The 23,787-nt window shown below is 39.3% G+C and overlaps 1 protein-coding gene across 11 annotated transcripts in view; it reads left to right on the top strand.

The window, feature by feature from the left end:
* The window catches only part of grik4 (glutamate receptor, ionotropic, kainate 4), a 353,258-nt gene that overhangs the window by 202,918 nt on the left and 126,553 nt on the right, over positions 1-23,787 (top strand). For all 11 annotated transcript variants that reach the window (XR_006828758.1, XM_046073785.1, XM_046073784.1 and 8 more), the window contains one exon: positions 22,915-23,079. Coding sequence is in view for 10 of the 11 variants with exons in the window: in XM_046073785.1 (XP_045929741.1) it covers positions 22,915-23,079 (165 nt within the window). In the remaining variant the exon portion in view is untranslated. The remainder of the gene's footprint in view (positions 1-22,914; positions 23,080-23,787) is intronic.

The raw sequence follows: 23,787 nt of genomic DNA, 5'->3' as shown, positions 1-23,787 counted from the left end.
TTTCAGTATTATATAACATATATAATTCTTGATATTTTCAAATGATAAACACTGCTTTCATCCCAGAGGAAAAATCTTTTGCTCAGATTAGTCTTTTCTTTAACTCTTGAGAAAACACTAAGATCTCAATAGTATATCTTTTTGATATCACTTCCAATCTGAATTGTTCGTAAAACCCCCTTTGGAGAAAAGGATGAGATGAAGAGAGATTGAGGTTTTGACACTTGGGTAAGACAAATGGATACTGAATTGAGATTACAATAGGAAAAATGAAAGTAACAGATGAGATCTCATCATTGTATCTTTTTGAGTTCATTAATGTCTTGCTTATTGCTCCTAAAAAGCAGTTGGGAGCACTGGGGAGATGTTTGTATTACATTACTATCTATGCTTGGATAACCTTGCCCTGAGGATTTGAACCCCGCTCCTGCTGTTCAAAGGGTGACAACCGCTGCACCATCCAGCTAAAACTAACAGGGAAAGACTGATTGTCTTTAAATATTGTACACTTTTCCTTTACTTAAAAAGGGGGAAATACCATATCCACAGTTAAAGTCCTCAAAATTCTACTCAGGTAAAAGGTATAAAAGTATTCCATAGTGAATGTACTTAAGTAATTAAAGTAAAAGTGTTCATTCTAAGCTTGCTGCTGGTTACTGTGCAGTAACAATCTATGCTGCTATACACCTGTCGACCGCTCTATGTACAGTATATTTATTAAGATCTTACTTTATATTTCTTATTGAACTGTACTACTTGACATCACAGATTCTAATCCCCCAAACAAACTCAGAAGCAGCTCTCACACAACCGATTTTCACTCTGACTAATATAACCTGTATGTCAAACATTATGTCAAAGTATTGGGTGTTCCAGTTATGATGGCTGTGACTACCTTAAAACTACCTTGAAAGTGCATTATTTTCAATGTCAAAATGTATTTTATTATTTTTCTCAGTAACTTTTAACAGATAATTAACAATCAATACAATAAGGAGGAAATAAAAAAGTACAAACCCCCATAAAAAGAAAATACTTCAGTGCAAGTACCTCAACATTTGATGTAAGTAAAGTACTTGAGTAAATCCCTAAGTGGGGTCACTAAGACAAAACTGTAGCTTTTTTTCTGATCCACATTCTGGAGACTGAAATTAAACTTATTTAAGATACTGCAGACATCTTTTGGTCAGAGTAAGACAGAGATGAGTTATTTGCTCCTGAGGCCAATATGAGAAAACAAAGACATATTTGAGAAGAATCATGAGATCCCAGGAGTCATAGCTGAGTTTTCTTTGAGCTCTTTCTCTGATCTCATGGTCCAATGTTCAGGAGACTTAAATTAGACTTATTTAAGATCAGTTAGAGATCTCTTGTTTTGATCAGAGTAAGACATAAATGAGATTTTATATGCTTGTTTCTCCTGAGCTGAATTTGAGATGCAGGAGAAAAGGCCTTTGGTCTCACCTTAGTATTAAAAGTAGCTAATTTGTGTCTAGGAGAAAAGAAAGAAACAACTATGAGATCTCTTCTTGGATTTTGCTTTCCTATGGGATGGTCTATTTTCTTCAAAACACTGAAAAACTGTTCAGCAAGTCAATTTACAAAATATTTTTACATCTGATTATTTGGGCTTCTGGCAGAAGTCTAGAGCCTAAGCTTTATGTTACACCAAAGCACATATTGCAACCACAGAACAGGCAATGGCATATTTAAAAAAAACTCTGGGTTTGTTACCATGGCAGTAAATCAAAGTACATCAAGTTAAAATGGAATGAATGTATTTACATGAATATAAGAAAGAAACATTTGATGTAGAATAACATTAATTCCAATATGTTTTTTGTCTTTTAGGCTGTGTTTTACAACAAAACCAATGACTAAAAATATGGTGTAACAGTACAGAGGAAAACATCCATTCATGTAAATTTAGTTTTTGCCAAATCTGCATTTTAAATAGAACATTGCATAGCACTTTGACCCATAACATAATCCAGTCATCATATACACCCAATGAGGAAAAAAGTGCAGGAGTCAGACCAGTAAACAGCAGAGAATCAGATGGATTAACATGGTGCGGGTAGTGGAGAAATGACAAATTTCATGGCGGGACATCATTGATAAGATTAGCACAGGCACAATTAAACACACACACACACATATGGCTGGTACTCTAGGGCAGTTTGTCTATTAACTGTGTACAGACAGGTAGGCTATTTTCACTGTGCAGCCAACTGTGTTATTAACTTGCACTGCACTGAATCAACTGACAGGTCTCCAGGTGTCAGTGTGTCTTAGCGTGTGTGTTTGTGTGTTTTTTCTCGCTTTCTGTTTTGCCTCTCCATCACCGGCTTCCTGACTGTTCAGGGTCAGTGGATGACTGTCCCTCTTGTATTTCTCCTATCTCCTTACCTCAGATTACACAATGCAGTCCTGTAGGGAAGCACCGTGGATTACCGTCCACTCTCACTCACCTGTGTCTTGTCCTGTCCTGTCCCTGAATCCCTCACCTTATCAGCTGCATACACACACTCCAGTTGGGACTCCCATGTGGATACTCCATCCACTGGTCCTATTACAACCCCAATCACAAAAGCATTTTGCCCTTGTTGTTTCTTACTCACATACACTGAAGCAGAGGTACATGTAGATACATACACACACCCACTCACAAACAGAAGGTCTTTTCAGCATCAGGTTTAAGCACACAGTGTTTACCATGGCAGATCCCTCGGGGTCTACAAGTTGCATTGTTAACCCTCCTAGTATGTTCACTAGGGAAACCTCTCTAGCCCATGCCTGCATGATAACAAATCTACACCTTATTCAACATTCAGGCCTCGTTTATAGAGCTGTGCGTGTGTGTGTGTGTGTGTGTGTGTGTGTGTTTCATGTTTTTATATCCCGGTGGGGACGGTTTGAGGGTCGGTTTTAGGGTTCAGGTTACAATTACGTTAGAGTTAGGGTAAGAGTTAAGGTTAGGGTAAGGGGAAATACATTATGGAATAAACGTGAGTGCGTGCGCGTGTGTGTGTGTGTGTGTTTGTAAGCAATCGAAAGGTGCAGTGGTCACTTTAGGTGGCCTCCGGGACCACACCTACCCATCTGGCTACCGTGTGCTGTTTAGGTGCAGGTATAATGAGGCAGAAGTGGCCTTCTGTTGAAGCACCATACAGTCATGGAGAGACAAAAGCACTGGGGTACTGTGGCTGTAGAAGCAAAGGGCATGAGCTCCCTAGACGTACAGCAGTGGCTATGAGAGGATGATGACGACACACATGTATGCAGGCACCGACCGACACACTGTACTTGTCACAGAGTCCATGTTTGTTCTCCCTAGAGTTTTATTAGGCTAGGCTATGGGAACTTTGGATGCCTTCAGATACATTCTCCCCCCGCTCAACACCCCAACACTTCCAAATGACTTGTCTTGTTCTTCCTCCCTCTGGACATCTCTCCATGCCTCTTCTCTATACATCTCTGTGTTCCCTTCCGCCTCTTTATCTTTGAAGTCTTTTCCAAAGTCTCACGAGGAGAGCTTAGTTTCCCTGAAGCCCAGTTTGAATGTCTCACACCATCAATGTACCGATTAATGCAGCCTCACTAGTATCTGTCTCTCAGACCATTTATAATCCAATCTAGCTGATACTACTTAATGCTGAGTATAGATTTATAAACCTTAAATTATCTCACAGTTCCCTCTGCTTTTAGTATTTTTCATTTGATTCTTGTTTCCCTTCAAATTGGAGTATAGCTGATTAAATCACTATATGTTGATCCATTGTGGCTCTATAGAAATATGTTTTTCAGTTAATTTCTCTGCTTTCATTCAAGCTATGAAACATTCTAATGGTAATGTGATCCCGGCTTCTTTTTTGGATGGGTAAAAATGTTTTCATAAAAGTTTTCATCCAAAAACTTTTGCTTAATCAACAATGCATGTTGGTTGGATCAGATTAGGAGTGATGAATGGCCATGAAGCGTATCTTTTTTTTCTTTTTTGTCCTCCTTTAACATGGCAAAGGAAATCAAGAGAGAAGGAGAGGGGAAGAGAAATATGACTGTGAGCTTGTATCGGGGGTATCCAGTACATATCAGTGCTAATACTGTTGAAGGGCCTAAGGAGCTTTGGTTTTGTCTCTTTGGGTGATGGATGCTCGCAGAGTCCACGACTTTAGCAGTGTCCCTGCCTGCCCTGTTGAAATGATGATAGAAAGTCGATACTTCATGTGCAGTGACCATCACTCAGAGTGTGAGGACATGCCAGTGTGTAAGAGAGAGAGAAAGAAATAGAGGAAGACAGTGAGGGGAATGGGAGAGAGAAATTAGTGATTGAGAGCAAGGTTACAAATGCCCTTTTTGCATCTATATGTGATGAGGAAAGTCTAAAACACGATTGTCCATTATCCATAACAAGACAGGTGAATAATCCATGAATCCAAAACAAGACATGAGGCATAATCCAGAGACAAACGTATGGACTGTAGAATCTGAATTTGAAGAAAGCATAAAAAAAAACATTGTATGTACAAACACCAATTAGAGTAATGAACCAAATGATCACTCAAAGCAAAAATACTTATTTGGAACACTCGGAAAAAGAGACAAAAAAACAACACAAACTACAATGTTATCTGGCCCTAAACAGAGATTATGAAATGGCTGGATATCTCTCTGCTGTCAGAGATATGAAACAGAGGCAGCTTCTTACCAAGTACAGACTCCTTGACCACACCCTGGCAATTGAAAAAGGGAGACATAAAAGTTACGGTTACCAAAAGAATATAGAGTATGTGAGCACTGTACAACAGGTGAGGTGGAGACAGAGATACACTTTCTCCCGAAATGTGATAAATATAGAAGCATAAGAGAGAAATATTTTGTGAATTTCCATCTATTAATACCGGATTTCAAAGATCTTGAAGATAACAATAAATTAAGCATAATCCTAGGAGAAGGACATATAGCAAACCTTGCTGCCAGGTATGTGGCCCTGTGTCAAAACCTGAGGGACAGCGAGTGACCCTGCAAACTGTTGCACTTAACATTCGCTGCATGGCAAGTTATATCTTGTTCACTTTTATTTGTGGATTATGTTTTATCTGTATTTGTTATTTTGGTTTGTTTTTTGTAATTTATAACTGATAAATTGAATAGCCTTGATTCGATTAATCTTGTTATGCCATATTTAAATGACAACTTTTTTTGATTTGGTTGAAACTGCTTTGGCAACACTGTTTAAAAGAAAAGTTAATGCCAATAAAGCACACTGAACTGAACTGTTCATTTACAAGCTACTGTAGCTGATATACTTTCCGTGGATTCCATGGGAATGCAGGCGCTAAGGCTTTCGTCAAATTGCAATGATGTGGTTTCATCTAAAGTTTGTTGGAAAAATATTAGATGCATCCTTTTCTTGTGGTGGAATATACTGTAGCATTGCCCTTAAGCGACAGGATGAGCATTGGCCCCCTGGGGTGCCAATATGAGTGGCTGAACGTCTGTCCATATCCCCAGACTGTCACATCCAAGGCTGTCACAGATACAGGAAACAGCTATTTGGTAATTATGGATTTAGCGTTTGAAACTTTTGATTCACCAGAGGTTGTGTCTGGCTGCATGCTTCCAATCTGTCCACTGAATAGAGAAGCAACTTTCTCCTCTCACAAGTCATTTTACCATATCATCATTGTTGCCCACTTCTGTGTGCGTGAGTGTCTTTGTATTAGTAGTGGCATCCTTTGCTTGTGGATCTGTCTGACCTTTGCATGAATGAGGTCTGTCTATCATACTGTTAAGAAAGAAGTGCTCCTGTCATCCAGTGTAAGGCATTGTCTTGAATAATAAAGGTCAGTTTACTGCAGGTTAAACTACCATGTCAAAATGCCAAAGGCTCTTCTCAGCCTGTACATGGCTATTTTTGGTCAGCAGTCTGTAAGTTTTGGTATGTTGTGTATTAAACACCATTACAGAACATATATTATTGTAGTAACAATCAGTAGTTAGGAGGTGACAAGCATTTCCTTCCTTTCCTTCTCACTAGCTGATGTCCGTTAAAAAGCTCCCTTCTTTCTTTCTGTCATCAGCATTGCTCTGTTTCTTTCCTCCCTCTTAACCTCTCCTCCCGTTCCTCTCATCAAAACGTCCGCTGGTCTCCCTTGACCTTCCAGACAATTACATGCCAGTGAATCTATCTGTAGGCCAGGCCTGTTGAGGGAGATATGCTGACTGACAGGTAATGACACCCACTGAGAGCTGGATTTCCCCCAGGACTCACTGTCTGCTTGCCTGCCAGCCCGCGCACCTGCCTGTCTCCCATCCCTTGGGTCCAGAAGCTGAACTACAACCGCCACATCGCCGCTGTTTTCATCATAATAACCATCATCCTCCTCCTCACTATCATCATCATCACCGTCGTCCATATCCTTGTGCCACAGACATCACACTCCAACAGTGTGTCAGCCATCTTGCTGTCTTTCTCTGTCACAGTCTTGTCACAAGTCTGTTACTTGTTGCAACAGGTCTGCCCAGGGTTTTCACTCTATCACCATTTCTTCCTGTCAGTCTTTTTCTATTTCTGTCAGTCTATAACTAACCCTTTAAATCTCTTTCCTCCTCCCGCGTCTGTCACTCCAAACTATCAGTCCAAACTATCATTCATTTTCATTGTCATTGAGACTGAGTTAAAATGAACTTTTGGCATTTACTTCCAGCTTTCCTCCTCCCATCCCTTTCATTTTAGTCAGAAGGGCCCATTACTTTGACTTTTTTGTCTGGATGTCTGAGCATGTGTGTATGAGAGACGGGGGGAAGTTGTCCTGAGAATTGATGGGAAGTTGAACCACAGGCCGTGCACCTGGTGGCTGTGATTGAGTTTTTATCTGCCCCCATCAGAGAACTTCACAGACACAAAGCTATTATTTTGTATAATATGAGCTGGAGCACTGAAGGGACTGAATATACATCCAGTTGAGGTGCTGTTGCTCAGGGTTACCAATGTACTGAAGAAAAAGAAACAATTTAAAGGCTCATTAACACCCCCACACACAAATGCATATCCTTTTACAACTTTATTCAAAAACAATACTTTCTTTTTCTACTGTTTATCAAATGTAACCAGCACTGTCAGAGTTCAGTGTTAACATTTTCTTCCCCTGTGGCTTTAATTGGGATGTGACTTATAAAATTGCTTTAATTTATGTATTTAAACAGTACAAATATTCATAAAGTGGTGGAATTGGGATCTGTCTGTCTGTGTTACCGACTCTTGTCATGGCCCTCCAGAGGTTTTACAGCCGTTAAAGAATGATCTTCTCTGTCGTGTCCAGCTTTGACAGGAGCTGGCAACACACCACGCAATGCATATTTCTGTTTCTGTCGTCATGTTTGACCCAGGGGGATTCATCCTTCCATGAAGGAATGAATGTTCTTTTTCCTTTTTTCTCATGGCTTTCTTTCGCTACTGCCACTTCCATTTTCCCTAAATCCTGATTCCTGAATAGAATTGGAGCGTCACGCCCATGACAATGATAGAGCTGTCAACCAGCAAGGGGAGTCAGGTGTTGTCGGCAGCCTGATCACAGTAAAAGTAACTCCTGTAAGTTTGTTTTTTGTTTGTGTTTTCAGGACTGACCCAATCAAGAAGGTGAGCACTAAAATTTACTATCACAAGGTGATTTTCTGCCAGGTCTTTGCCATCAGGCAGCTGTTACTGTTAATGTTCACAATCCACTCACGTCATCCCCAGTGAGTGATTGGCCATAATCTTGAAATAAAAAACTCTGCTGTGAATGTCACACCTAATTGTCGGTTAATGTGGCAATGTAGGCAGGGTAGTCCAGCAAAAGAAAGCCTGTTTTTTGTCATAACACACTGCTATGTCATCCCGCACGGCGCTGCATTGGCCAATCAAATATGTGTAAGCGCACATTCCTGCTAGAGCACTTTGTAACAATAATGGTGAAATTCTTCCATTTACCTGATAATTGTATCCCATAGTACTATAGTACTGCAGTGTTTTGGCATCTGATAAGCTGTCAAACTCATGGATTTATTACGCAAATCTGCCTTGTATTTCATTGCCTCAGCGGCACATCACCATGCCCCCACCAGCTCAGCCCCTTTCATATTTACAACACAGTGCTGTTTTCAGTCTAAATGCCTGTTAAGTTATTATCAGACATTTGTATTTGTGCACTGTCCCATGGCATTCTATAAACATATAAAGTGCTTTGTGGGCCCAGTGGAATGTCTAAGTCTGTCTATTTGAATGAAGCTTAAATGTGTTTGTGCTGAATGACACGAGAGATGTAGGGTAGCCATCGTTTTCAGTTAGTACAAAAGGATGTGCTAAAGGTATAATTTTTTTTCTACTCAGTTGATCTTAAAACACTCCTGCAAATGCCAACCGTGTGGCTGTGAGGTGGCAGCCACCCTCACTGCAAAGCAAGCTTCATCTCATGAACTTGAGATTTTTGGTGCAAGGAAGAGACACCCAGTGTGCCTGCAGTGTTGGAGACAAGCCCACGCCAGTGTGGCCTGGGTACAATGAATCATACTCACTGCTGTCTTTCCATGACAACCATTGCTTATTCTCTATCACCACGCTGTCAGAAATAACCCATTCTTTGTAATGTTGAAATGTTTGCCAACAGCTGCTGAGAATGGATGGCCATTAGTCGGCATGAAGACATCAGGTTTTGGAGCGTTGGCTCAGCTGATCCAAGAGAAATACAAGTAGGCGGGCTACTTTGCCCTGATGAAGTGCTTTCAGACGTTTCCAACCCAGTGGGAGTGGAATTGAACAAATAGCAGCATCAGTCTGTCAGTGGATGAAATAAAAGATGAGGCTGCGCTGTATACACACAGGAGGATAAACTTATGGCCCAACATGTTAATGCTGAGCTAGCCATTCACACTGCTGGTTTTTCTCATTTGGTATCCGCCACTCCCTAACCCACCTAGCCATGTCCGTTTTCATCAATCTGAGTGCTCATGTGACAGGTTCTCCACTGGCTGCATTTTATGCTTTGTGGATGTCCTGTAACCATTCTGACATTGGCAGTGTCCCATAGGTGGAACCCTTCTGTAAACAACTTCTGTGCTTTCAATTTATCTGATGTCCTTGTGCAGCCACTGGCAAAACTCTGTTGGTCCTAATGTCCTAACAATAACATGCAGCAAATATTTTGGTGCATCCACTGGATCTTTAGTGTTTTATGTCAATATCTGCAGCATTTTGACACATCTGCATGTATTTGTGCCAAATAGGATGTTTTTTTCTTTTGCATGTTAGTATAAAACCTTAAGCCTGTCACACATGGCGTCTGTGCATCTTTTTGCTTGTTGAGTGAAGTGTCATTGCTCTTCAAACCACATTTGCAGCTGTTTTCATTGCAATCAAGAACAATAAGAGACAGGATGACCTCTTCAAACGTAATAACCATTTATTTATTATATAGTGATTTTTTATGTTGTGTGATCTTGAGTTTGATTGGATTTTGGATTGACTATTGTGTTAGTAAAATTGGCTGTTAAAAGTTACAGCTGCCATTCCTGAGTGTTTCTGCATAAACCTCAGCAGATTCCGCAGCTGCTAAAGCCTCTGTTGTATTGCATCAGCTAGTTGTGTATTTGCACTTGGCTGTTTTAAAGCTATGTGGTTCTGCAGTGGTGCCAGGTAATAAGTTTTAGTGGAGCAGAAATTAAATAGGGAGTGTCACTATACAAACAATTATTCCCAAGACACAAATGTGTACAATGCGCGCACACACACATACACACACGTTCACCTTCCCAAAAGTCCTGTTTCACAGATATGCTGAATAAGATCTTCTGTTCATTATAATTCATAACTCAGATCATAAATGTATACCATATAATAGATACACTTGATGTGCACACATGCAGGCTGACATGTAAATTGCACACAAGAGAATACATTGTACGGTAATACATTACACATACAACCAGCGATTATTATCTGAGACAGCTGTCACTACCCTGTCTTTCACATCCACAACCTCAGTGCAGTGTGTCCTGGGACACAGTCTAACAGTATATGCTCTCGTTTTACCTCCCACTTTCATTTAAATCCAACATAACCTTGATTTTTGAGAAAATGTGAATACAGTAGACAAACCTGTTAAGGTTACAGTATGTTCCACAATGGAGTATTTATGCTTTTATTTTGCAGGTCACATTGATCAGTTCATAGGGTGACACTGGTGTGTCGGTATTTAAAAATCTATATTGTCAACCAAAACATTATCATTTGTTGCTCATATTGGTATAATGGTGTTATTATTTGATAATTACTTGACCTGGCTGTAACTTCAGAAGATTTATTCTCCAATGTCCCTCTTGTTTTAGCCAATATGGCGAATGGTGGTCTGTGGAGAAATGCTGTCAGAAACCATCAATAGGAACTGTAAGATAACGCCTTTCTAATTATCACGTCTTTATCTCAATGTTGCCATTTGCTCTTTGTCATCAGCCCTCGCAGGTTCTTTGTACAAGGAAGTTGGAAGACAAAGGCAGCACTCCCCCATGTGCTTCTCTGTTGATGGCTTTTATATTCGCTGACCCAGAGGAACTGGCTTCTTTTTAATCACAAACATGTTGATTTTAACACAAATTATCGTAATTATTGACTGCGCCCAATTGTTATCTACGTTTATGGTTCTGACTATTCCCCCATTGACCACCGGTGTACATGTTTTCATGTTCAAAAAACAAATTGCTTTTATCATTGCTGCAGTACCTCTATTTGCCCTCTATCTGAAACGCTCCGTTTTAGTTACCTTAAGAGCCCACTCTGTTGTGATTGGTCAACCAATTAGAGCGTGTGTCATGTTAAAGAAACCAGTTTGAGATGATTTGAGGTTTGTGACATGGTGCATTATCCTGCTGGAAGTAGCCATCAGAAGATGGGTACACTGTGGTCATAAAGGGATGGATATGGTCAGCAACAATAGTCAGGTTAGTCTGTTGCGTTTAAACGAAAATATCCCCCACACCATTACACCACTACCCTGAACCAGCCTGAACCGTTGATACAAGGCAGGATGGATCCATGCCTGTGAGAATTGTAGCCTCAGTTTCCTGTTCTTCCCAGTAGATTAGCAGTTTCTGAAATACTTAGACCAGCTCGTCTGGCACCAACAACAACAAAGCTTCATTCAAAGTCCCTTAAATCCCCTTTCTTCCCCATTCTGATGCTCGGTTTGAACTTCAGCAAGCTGTCTTGACGAGGGGCCTGTACCTTGAAGCGAGTTCAACGTACCCAGGATATCCTTTCAATATCTGGCTTCACTAACCTAACAATTGCTATCAGGATAAACGGTCCCACAAAGCTGGTTATCAACTCGGTAAGTTTACCCAGGGTTTCCCAATCCACTGTCTACTGGCAGCAGAGCGTCATATTTTACAAACGAAGAGCAAACTGTAATAGGCCTATTAGACAAATAGACATAGTCTAAGTTACATAGCTGCAGCTGACACAGGCAGGAAGACAGAAAATTGCTGACAGTGTAAAGGCCTAAATGAACAGGCGTGGTCTATAAAGGCGCTTTTCATCCCCAGGTCTATTTTCAAGGAACAAAAAGGTCCCTTCAGCCCACTGTTGTGTGAATTTCCACTGTGGTCTAACGACCTGCGAAGATTAGGCAAATTAACCAGCTGACGTAGGCTGTAGGCCTGTCTGTACACAGCGATGCACAGGCATCATTATTTGTAACCAATATCCATGAGCAACATTTATAAATGAACATCAGATTTGACTGGAATATAATGACAAACTATAGGCTTAGCTTGACCATTAAAGCAGCTTTTTTGTGTGGGAGCTATAATAAAGAGACACGTGATAAAGTTCATTACACATTTAATAACAAACTGGATAAAGCCATAAAGTTATTAAAATAATTCCAACACAGAGAAAGCAGCACAAAAATAAAATTGCGACAGTTTGGAAGGTTATTACAACATTTCCAGCCAACAAGAGCTGCAGATCAGCTCGCAGCACATGTCTGTGTCCACCTGCGTCGGAGGAACGGGATGTTTAACGGGCTTTACCTGCTGTAATGAGCTGTTCCGCTTGTTTTGGAGAGGAGACCGACTTCGTCTCCTTGTAGAAACTTCCTCACTAATGAAAACTCAAAACAACAACTTCTGACCCAGTATTTAGCGTAACTTCATCAGCTGCGCTGTAAACACACTGCTGAACGCTGGCTGCTGTTTCCCAGCTATAAATGTGTGACATACGATCTCAGGCGGACAGCCGTGAGACATGTGTGGATAACAAACTGGATAAAACCATCAAGTTCTTAAAATAACTCCAGCACAAATAAAACAACACAAAAATAAAAGTGCGACAGTTTGGAAGGTTATTAAAAGACAAGCTGCAGGACTCACATCTGTGTCGCCTGAGCATCGGAGGAATGTGATTTTAACAAGATTTATTACCTGCTGTAATCAGCTGTTCAGCTGGTTTTGAAGGGGAGACCGACTTCAGCTCTGTGTAGAAACTTCCTGACTAATAACTTAAAAACAACAACTCTAGACCCAGTAGTAACTCCATCAGCTGTTCGCTGTAAACACACCCAGGCTGGCTGCTATTTACATTTAATGCCGACAATTGATCTCAGACAGTGGCGAGACGTGTGCTATTTGACTGCTGATTGTGATTTATTGGTTTGCAAACAATGGTGGAAAAGAGAGGAGCAGTAGCAGACAAACACTCGACATTCTCCAGTTAAAGCCAGTAGCCTCTACTCGCCCATTCAGAAATTCAGTGCAAGGCAGAGCTTCCCCCCGAGCAGGGTCTTTTTAGGGGGTAAAATGAAGACCCCAGAACTACATTTAGACCCTGGTCCCTCTGGTAGGAACGCAGTGAGTTCCTCCAAAGGTTCCTAGTTCCGGGGAATAGTTCCTTTGGTCGAAATGCAGCTTAATATGAAGGCGTTGATTTAATGTGTTCTTAGGGCGTCTAGCCCTATTCTTTCAGCTCTGATGTGTATCGGCGTTTCCATATTAAAAGCCTGTGGTTGTTTTCACCTCACTTTTACGAACTTCTCGTCACTTCAAAACTCAGATTAATTTATTTAACACACTCAAATTTGTTCCAAAACATTGTTCTAGATAAACTTCATAATGCAGCAAAACTGAAAATCCATTCATGCTATGAAAGGCGCTCAAATAGTGGTCGAGTCACATTTACTGAAAGCTCACCACATTACCTGCGCCCAAAAAGTGGGGTGCTACATAACAGTCTCTATAACCTAAACTAAACACATTCATATTAATGTATATTCAGCCTCACGTAAGAAAAATGAAAAAAAATAAATAAAACACATTTCAAAACCCTAAGTAGGCTTATTGTACAAGTATAAGCCTACAAGGCTTTAATAGCCTACTTCGATCAGTCTCTGTAGTGTTATATCGCTTTACAAAAGTTTCTCCGCATCACTGCGGCAAACATAAAAGCAGCCTATAAAATAGTTTGTGGGATCTTCTACGGATGGTCATTTTCCAAGAGAGCCGATTGGTCAGTAGGCAGTGTTTTTATAGAGCTGATCTCTTATTGGTCAGTAGGCAGTGTTTTTATAGAGCTGATCTCTTATTGGTCAGTAGGCAGTGTTTTTATAGAGTTGATCTCTTATCTGGAACAGCCGTTCACAGCGTAAGTTAACCATGGTGATCTACACCGGTAAGTAGTGAACTACCATCGCGGTTCTGAAAACCCATGGTTAACCCTAAAGTTTCCTCTATAAGCTCAAATCCTGCTTCATAGTGCAGACCCCACGTCTACATGCCTAAATGCACTGAGTTGCTGCCATGTGATTGGCTGATTAGCTGTTAGTCTTACCCACCTAATAAAGTGGCCGGTGAGTGTATGTCAGCGGTCGCACGCCTCATGGATCTTATCTACTGCTCCATCGCCACCCCTCTTTGGGCTTTGTAACTTGCAGATAAACACAAAAAGATACATAACACACTAAAGGAAAACCCCAAAAGCATGATATGGCCACTTTAACACATCAGTCCACTCGCACACATTATGATAGGTGTGTGTGGGGGCTTTAATTATATAATGTGACACCAGGAAATCAGTTTCTTGTCGCCAGGTCTTCCGTGAGCAAGGCTTTCTAATTATGTAAGATAGCACCTCTGCTTCCTTCGGTAGTGCACACCACAGGGCTTACGGATGAGATTGATTAAAGTGTAGAACTAGCAATTGCATTTGCCATGCCGTCAGACAAGCAGACAGATTGGCTTTGGTATAGTTCGCAGTCATGCTGCTCCTAGTGAATAAAACAGCTAGTAGACAAGCATGACGCATGGCATTTTCATCTGCTGACATACACAAGTGCTTGGGCGTTTAGGCACACACACACACACACACACACACACACACACACACACACAGGTACACACTCACAAATAAACAGAGAATATCTAGCTGTCTACTGCCTCTGCTAATTAACGTCAAAGCAACCATCAAATAAATTAGAAATGTTGTTTATAGAATGTTGAAAATAACAAATTAGTTTAGTTTTTGATTCACAAAGTTATTTACACAGATAAAAAAAAGACGATCGCAATAGGAATAAGCACCAGTAATGATGTCTTTGAAATGAAAGGGAGACTGGATGGATTTTTAACAGTATAGTATGTGTGTTGGTATGCTCTTTGAAGAAAATGAAGACTGACCTTTTAGTTGGAAATCAAATAGACAAAATGAAGTACAATTTACTGACACAACCTTGACATTACTTGTATGTCACCGCTGAAAGAAAAACATTTTTTATTTTAATTGCCCTACTCAGTCCCTTTGGTGAAAAGAGGGCGAAATCTACAAACCCATTATACTAAAAGGCAGCGGGATGGAGGTGCAGACAGAGGACAGCTCTTTGCATTTTCCAATTGTGAGGTCCACAACCTTACATTTCTAGAAGTCGTGTATATATATTTAAGTCTATATTTGAATTGCAGCCTTTGTTTGAGTGCTATGGTTTCAGTACAAATCAGACACAGGTTTTCTATATAATATCTGTAACAGTGTTTCCCATTAATTAACAAGACCATGGCGGCCCGCCATAGTCTAATTTGCTCCGCCATAGTTTCAAAATGAACCCTAAAAATATTTTTACATCTCATAATATATTACAGACCTCTAATGTGTTTTGTGGCCGCTGCTCCGTGCACGCTCCCACACTCCGACTCGAGACAACCACTTTTCTTTTGAGGTAACTACAGTAACGGCCTGTTTCAGTCACTTGTTTGTGAGAAGGCGATTAAGCTAGCCACGCCTACATTTGGAGCGCACACGTATTAAAGCCTTCATGGTAAATCCACTGTAACGGACCAGTGCGAGCTGACAGGCAGGTTAGCGACTTTATCCTGTCAGTTTCTCTCTTTACAAAGACAAGTGTTGCCATATGAGGTCCTACCTGAAGAGAGGCTGTGAAGTCTTCATTTTACGCAATACGAGAACCACACAAAACATTATTTATCAAGTTCGGACTCTGGTTGGAGGCGCGAGGATACACACAACACCCAGTTTTCAAAATAAGGTGTCTATACAGCATGGAAATAAGATTAATTGGATTATATCGTAGACTGTATATAAAAAGGATTATTTTCACAGAAAATATAAAACATATTACATGTGTCCAATAAAAGTTAAAAAAAACAACAATAAAATGTTAGGGAAATTACTTATTCTGTCTTCTATTCTTTGATTCAGGGTTTTTGGGAAAACATTAAATAAATTTGTTGACTTTTGTTGCTGTTTCATCACCATTTATAGCTATACAATGGGTTTATGATCAAATAGTTTATTAGAGCACAACATTGTTTACAAGCGTACCAAATTCTTCATAGATAGCTTCTTAATTTTGCACCAAATTAATGCATTAAACTTAAAAATGTAAAAAACTTTCTTGCGGGAGGCATGAACCGGTGAGAGGGTCCAAGGCCCTCTCTTAAAATCCTGTGGGAAACACTGCTGTAATATCAAGGTTTGAACTATCCGGTGGTTGATACCTGAACCAGTGAATCAAATCTGGCATATTGAAGCAAAAAAAAGAGGAATGATGGTGATGACATTGATGGGGAGGGTTATAGGTAAAGTTTCAAGAGTCAGTGTCCCACAGGAGAGTTTGATTAGCTAATGAGCTGCTTTGTTATTTTGTGTTTTTAAAAGTCAACCAAGTGCATGGCCTGTTCGACTGTGGCTTCTTAGTTGATGCTGTCATTAAGCTCTCTACTAACTTGCATTAGTACACAGCTCTGTTTCTGTGTGTTGGCATGTTTTCAGGAAAAACAAATCTGATCCCTCCTGAACACGATAGGGTGGACTAATCAGCCAGCTACACCAAAACAAGCAGACCTCTAATGAAGTTGCTGAAGTAGAACTTGATGCCAGAATATGGGGAAAGGAACGTTTGCAATGAATAATCTAAAGGCCTGACATGCAGCTTGCAAAACAAAGAGCACCTGAGGTGATCAATTTGAAAAGCAAATGGTGTCAGTCCTGACATTAGTATTTCCAGATTCAAATTCATTAGTCTGCCCCTTGTCCACTGTCCCCTGCATTCCAGTCAGATTTATTCTAATCATTTAAATCCTTCATGGAAATATACTTTTATACAGACTGAACCGTCTAGTCTCTTCATCACATGCTCATTCACATTTGTGCATATTTTCACATCACACAAGGTGGATTTATTTTTAAGGGATAAACAACCAAGAATCTACTAATATCTTTATCTTTATCTATCAAAAATTTTTGACAAGCCACTTTTTACTACATCCTGGACTTACTGCGTGAAAAACGCAAATGATATTAATGGACAGTAGCCACCCCAGTCACAGTCACTATAGAGCAACTTTCCCCCCTAAGCTGTGAGACTTTTAAACTTAAATTCATCCTTAGCACTGCTCCACTGAATAATGTTTATTCCTGTTTACCTTTTTATGAATGATTGCTTTTGTATTACTGTATATTGTCTGCTACACAGCAGGGAGAGAGTCACAAACTTAATTTAACTTTTCAACCTGTTGTAATGTGACAAATAAACATAACTTCTACTTGTAAATTGAGTGTACCAGAGTTGTGCCAATTTTGAACAATTTAGAGGGTCAAATATTTTCATGAATAATTCAAGGAAAAGGTACTCAAGGTAATATGAAGAAGGAAAAGTAGGTTTTATTTAACTTTCTGATTTCTCATATGACTACAAAGTTTAATAGAAAAAAAATTATATAACCAATGGATGTTTTCCACTGCAGTTTTGTTTGCAAGACATTCGAAAGTAGTATCTGAGCAAAAAGAAGCAAAAAGAGAAAAACTGGAATCTTAATTTTTCCACTATATAAAACAGAAAAACATATAGGCTAATGTCTTGAATAAAAAATATGTTCTGTCTTAGGCAGGGCAATGCATACTTTAAATAGCTGTATGAGTTATTTTTACCAGAAGAGGCTTGAAACTAGTCTGAACAGAAACATGTCAAACATGCAAATACCAATCTCTGTCACAATTTTTGTCATTTGAATTGAGCCGTAAAGTAGCAGGCATTTAACTCCCATAGGCTCTTGAAGCACTGTGAAAATAAGCATCACTTCATGTCATTACTTAAACAATTCATCACATTTAGTTCTACGAAGATTGGTATGTTTGGTATCCGTGTGCTTGGATAGATTCAAGCTTCTCATTTACCTGAGGTGAGAGGATCTGTCACTCAAGGCAATAATAACTACTGAGAGCACATATGTGCAACGGTAGCCCAACATGGTGTATGATGTTGAATAGAAACTATTGAATTCTAGTTCAAATGAAAGCCAAGTTAAATCACTTTACAGTATCCATATTCTTTAAAAACATTTATTTCATCAAAGGCCAAGTCATTCTGAACATTTCCCTCCCTCTCCCTATCAGGTAATGACTTTCCCCCAATCAAAGCCCAAGAGTTGGGGTGCACATTACCATTAATTACCTCGTACAGTTGGTGAAGAGCTAGTTTATTTGATCTGCATTTAGCACTTGGCCTGATGGAAAAAGAGATGCAGCCATTGAGTTAATAGAGAAGCCAGCAGATCCTTCGAAAGGATAATGAGTTTTTTACCCTTCACTGCCACTTTCCAGAGACACGTCAAGCTTCTGTGTGCTTATATCGCAAAAACCATGACTCCTGAGGCAGTGCAAGCCTGTGTTTGGACTTTCCTTTTATGTACAACAAAAGGGCCCTTACTAATTTTCACAGAGCAGGACCTCTGACATTGAGGTCCAAAGGCCTTGATTCTGACTTACATGTAGCATTAGTTCTTCAGTTCTCTCCAATAACACACATTTCACAGACCAAACTGTCTCCTGTGGTTTGTCCATTCAGAACACAGAAGGACTAGAAAACAGGTCACGAAGTGAAGTTTCAAATTTTCAGTGTTGTGTGTGTGTATGTGTGTGTGTGTGTGTGTATGTGCGCGTGTGTGCGTGCGTGTGCGTGTGTCCGAATGGAAAAGCAAGTTCAGCAGATTAAAGTAGTTTGTGAGTAAACACTAAAATAAGATTGGAGACTAAGAAATAGCCTACTAGAAATAGAGTAATGTATTCTTTCAAATAATTTCAAACAAAATATACAAGTATACCCTCGTCCTCACAAGGAAACACTGAGCAGTGTTATTAGGGCTGCAACTAACAATCCTTTTATTATTGATTAATCTGCCAGTTATTTTCACAATCAATAGATTATTGTATAAACTGTGAAAAAATTCCAAAGAATGCTCATCACAATTTACCAGAGCCCAAAGTGACATCTTCAAATTCTCCTTTTATCCAATCAACAGTCTACAAACCCAAATACTTTTCGTTTAAATATATAAATGACAAAGAAAAATAGCAAATCCTCACATTTGAGAAGCTGGAACCAGCAAATGTTTGACATTTTTGCTTGAAAAATGACTGAAATGATTCATTGATAGCTGATAATATTTCACAATGAATTTTCTTTTGATTGACTAATCGATTAATCAGCTAATCGTTGTAGCTTTAGGCATTATACTGCAATTAATTTTCATTTGAATTTTATTTATACAAAACTCTGTCCAGTACCCTATTTTGAGATATGTTTGAGTGAGGGTGAGAGGATGTCCTGTAACCTGGTGCAGTTTTGGAGAAACATTATCAAATGTCAGTGTTTTATTGTGAACATAGAATTGAATGGAGAAGAGTCTATGCTCATGCTGGTGCTAATGGGGATCCTAATAAAGAAAGCAAGAATTTATTTTCCATTAAAGAAAAGTTACAAAAATGTCTGTGTATGTTGTCAGTTATAGTTCTTAGAAAGAAAGAAAATTGTAATCAGCCAAGAAAAAAAAAATTGTAATTGTTGCATCTTTAGTTTCTAACAAAGGTGACAAAATTGCATTGCTCTCAGTCTTTTGGACATGACTAGTGTTATGGTTGGCAGAGTTTATCCAGTTTGTGCATAATATTTGTTACGGTTTGTCTTTAAAGTTTCAATGGTGTTCGAATTAAAATCAGCCAGAGTTTGAGACATGTTTCCAAAAGGATCACATCTTTGAGCGATGCTAAAAGACCTCATGCAATAATTTTCCTGTGCTATGCGCCTTTATCTCTGAGGTATTCTCATTTCACACCCACTTTTCACTGAGTGTCTCTTCCACAGTCCACAGCACGCTACGCCTCAGTGTACCTGCGGGCTGCTCATTGATTGGTTTCGATGGATTAAGGGCCAGCTCATGTTTCCCCCGTGTGAAAACAGCCCTGCTTGTTTGCCAGCTGTCATGCACTGACCACTTACAAATGTCAACTCCTGTGAGACCAAGACATGTCAGAATTATACATTTCATTCAGTAGGCATACACTGCCTAGTGATTTGTGGGTAGATTTTCACATTGTATGGAGGCATTTAACTTGTGATTTACTGCACATATTGATATATGTTTTTGATGCACCCTTGGGAGAGAAAATAATACGATGAAACTTTTTCATGTCAAGGAAAATTGTCTCAAATGAAATGAATGAGATAAACAGAAGATAAAACAAATGAATGACGGAATGAATAAATCTTTATTGTCCACCGAGATGGAAATTTTTCTTTGGCTCACCAAGACATACAATACAAATGAACATTCAAACAACATCAAGCAGAGTAAAGTGACTGAACGAAAAAAATAACATGTCAACACAAAAGTAATGACAGACATTTTAAGGAAGAAAGGAAGAGTGAGGAAAAAAGTTACAGTATATAGAAAGACAGTGAAGCGTCCTCATAGAGACAGATGTCATAAGAAACACTATGCCATTCATGAAAGCATAAAGTTTTAATGAATATTAAACCAACTCACCTGACTAAAGAGCTGCTTCCACTGTCATACCAGATATTCTCAGATGTGGCCAAATACTAACGAATATTATTCATGAAAACTTGTCCAGCTGAAAACAATTCCTGAATACCTCTGTCATTTAATATGAAGTGTTTAAAGAGGTCATTTTATGCTTTTTGGCTTTTCCACTTTCCTTTATTGTATTATATATCTTGTTTTGTGCATGTAATGAGTTTGCAAAGTGGAAAAGCCCAAAGTCCACTCCCCCACAGGGAGTTACCATCTGACAACACACTGAGCTGCAGCACACGCAGTGACCAAATGATTACTGGCTTGTCAGATAACCATATTTGAGTTTTTAAAAAATCTAAAACCTTGCATTTCCCAACGTAAGGCTGTGCCCGCTTTGAGGGATTTTGAAAACTCTGTGGGAACCATGCTTAATAATGATTGCGCTGAATGCTGAAGACATATATGGTATAAGAAGTTTGGTCAGATAGGATGACTAGGGCATTTTCCCCACATAATGAAGCCATAAAGAGCAGTCTTCTATAATCTAAAAATGTCAAACTGTAATGAATGCCATATTGAAAATGCCTGCTTGTCCTCAGAAGATTGTTTTACACTCTTAACAAATCATACTCTTTGCACAACACATTAACTACAACTTGGTTCACTGCTTAGTGCAGGGAGATATCCCTTGCCTGCCTACACAATGTGTGCCTTTGATTATATTAAACTATCCAAATAATATACCAGTGATCATATTAAGCAGTTGTCAGCAGTACGTGATAAAGAGGGAGTCCGTTAAGTGCATAAAGAAATTAATAATTCCTTTGTCCACAGTTTTCTAATCAGACAGAGATGAGTACAACCTCGGATGACCTTTCACTTCTACTCTCTGCATCTTAGCAAAGCATTTTAATAGGTTGTAGATACTGGCTTGCTGTGACTACCCTGTGATGATATCACATAAGTGGATGTGTCTCATCTTTGCAAGCTAGAGGTACTTGTTGTTTATTCAACTGATTAAGTGGTTGATGTGAAATGTTTAAATTATTACAGAACATTTCAGTATTGGCCAAGCTCTTCTGTGATCTTGGAAACATTATTGACATCTCATGGCCCAGATGGGTATTGATGCAGCACAGAGTTGTTGGGGTCAAGCATCACAAGCTCATGGTGGTCTGATAATTGGACTGATAATCAAAAATTTAAGATGGGCCATTTATTCAGCACAAATGAAAGCATAAACGTCATTCCATTTCTTTCCCGTTTGATAATACAGTAAACAGATGACGTTTACTATGGCTTCTTCATTGTCAATGACAATTTGACACCTCTGTGTCAAATTCTGTCAAGCAGGGTAGCCACGAGTTCAAGAACTGAACCCAAATGCAGACTGAGGCTGAGCTGGTGCAATTCAAATGACTGAATATGTCTAAATCAAAATACGAAGAGACTTGCTGGTAGTCAGGCACAGGAAAAACCAAATAATAGTCCAAAAGGCAAACAAATCCAAAGGGGGCAGGCAGAAAATCCATAAACAGGCAAAGTCCAGGGAAACAGTCCAAAAACAGAAGGAACAAACACTGGGGAAAACAGCTGGAAGTTCCTGGAACACTTCATATATAGACAGGGACAAATTATGCCCAAGACAAGTGAACACACAAAGTAAATACAGTAGTGACAGGAGGAGAACAGACAATCAAAACTGGTGGGAAACACACAAAGACAGGAAACACTGAATAACATGAAACAAAGAAGAAGCACTGTTGTGCTGTAAAAGGTCACAGCTGCATAAAAAATGAGAACAATGCATTATCTACATCCACTCCCTTTATAATCGGCTTAGCTTAGCCATATACAAGACAGGCATCACTTTTTCTGATAATTATATTACAATACAACAAATACATTTTTGCATGCAAAATCATTTCTCAGTTTATAACATGACAAATTCTGTGATAAACTAATTTAATGTTGTAGTATACTTACACACTGTAGTGTCTCTGACTGAAGTTTTAAGTCTCTACACAGCCTCTTTGAAAACTTAACAACCGACAGATGTTTTGAATGCTTGCTGCAGTAAACGTTATGTTAAGAATTTGTTCTTTTTGCTGTGTAGTTGAACACATCTTAGAACAGGTGCACGATTTTAAAGCTTTTAAGCTTTCAAGCTTTTACCATACAGATCTTTACGATACAATTTACATTAAATTGCACTCACCCTTTCAGAGTGAAAGTATTCCACACACTAAGAGCTGCTGCGCCACAAAGTATATGGATTCATTAAGAACAATACTGAGCCATTGTAGGCACTCTAGATTAATGGAGAGCAGTGCGCACAAAATGTCACCTAAGTATTGGTGCTAATAAATCCGTACACCTTGGGAGCAGCTTTCAGTGCATTGAACTTTTATTGTAGATCTAGAAGAAAAAAGGCTTTAAGTACATGATCTGTCTTCACAGGTTCAAACATCATTTACCAGCAGGCATAATTATTTATTATCTTTTTTTTCTCTCACTCTCACAACCCATCACTCTTTTCCCTTCCCTTCTTGTTAGCTGCCATCCTTGATGACCCTATGGAGTGCAGCAGAGGAGAGCGCTTGGCCATCACGCTGGCCAAAGACAGCATCAACAGGAACAGTAACCGCTCAACCACTGGCAAGCTGGAGGTGGACATCTTTGAACTGTTGAGAGACAGTGAATATGAGATGGGCGAAACAAGTAAGTAACAGAGGGAAGAAATGCCACTTAATTGGTGAGGAAAAGAAAGTGTGGATGTGTGTGTTTGTTCATGTGGGTGTGAGATGGTGCGTCTCCTTAGGGAGAAAGTAATAAATGTGAGGTGCTTCTGGGTGCAGTCAGGAATCGTGCCAGCAAAAATGCTCTCTCATTTTGAAATCAGCAAGCCTGTTATTTCAGTTCAGGTCAACTGTCTTCTTTTCACTCTTCCTCTCACACTCTTCATCCAAGTACACAGTGATAAATCTGTCTGGTTTAACAGTATTTTGGTCAAACAGAAGCAAACAAATCATTGAAAATAGATGACAGACTGGTGTGGTACAGGAATGCAAAATGAGCTGTCTTATTTTGATAGCTGCAGGAGTCAGATGGTGTTTATGTCTGTTTGCTGAGTTAGATTTTGTTCTCTTATTATATATATACATATATATGTGTGTGTGTGTGTATATATATATATGTGTGTGTGTGTGTGTGTGTGTATATATATATATATGTGTGTGTGTGTGTGTGTGTGTGTGTGTGTGTGTATATATATATGTGTGTGTGTGTGTGTGTGTGTGTGTGTGTGTGTGTGTGTATATATATGTATATATATATATATACATATATATATATATATGCAACTTTCATTCTGTTGTGGCACGGCAGAGCAGAACAAAATTTTCTGTAAAAAGGAATTGGCAGTGTAAT

Source organism: Micropterus dolomieu, linkage group LG17, assembly GCF_021292245.1.
Source record: "Micropterus dolomieu isolate WLL.071019.BEF.003 ecotype Adirondacks linkage group LG17, ASM2129224v1, whole genome shotgun sequence".
In the NCBI taxonomy this organism is placed as follows: domain Eukaryota; kingdom Metazoa; phylum Chordata; class Actinopteri; order Centrarchiformes; family Centrarchidae; genus Micropterus; species Micropterus dolomieu.
The sequence above is the reverse complement of the archived record's forward strand: the minus strand, read 5'-3'. Positions and strand labels throughout refer to the sequence as shown.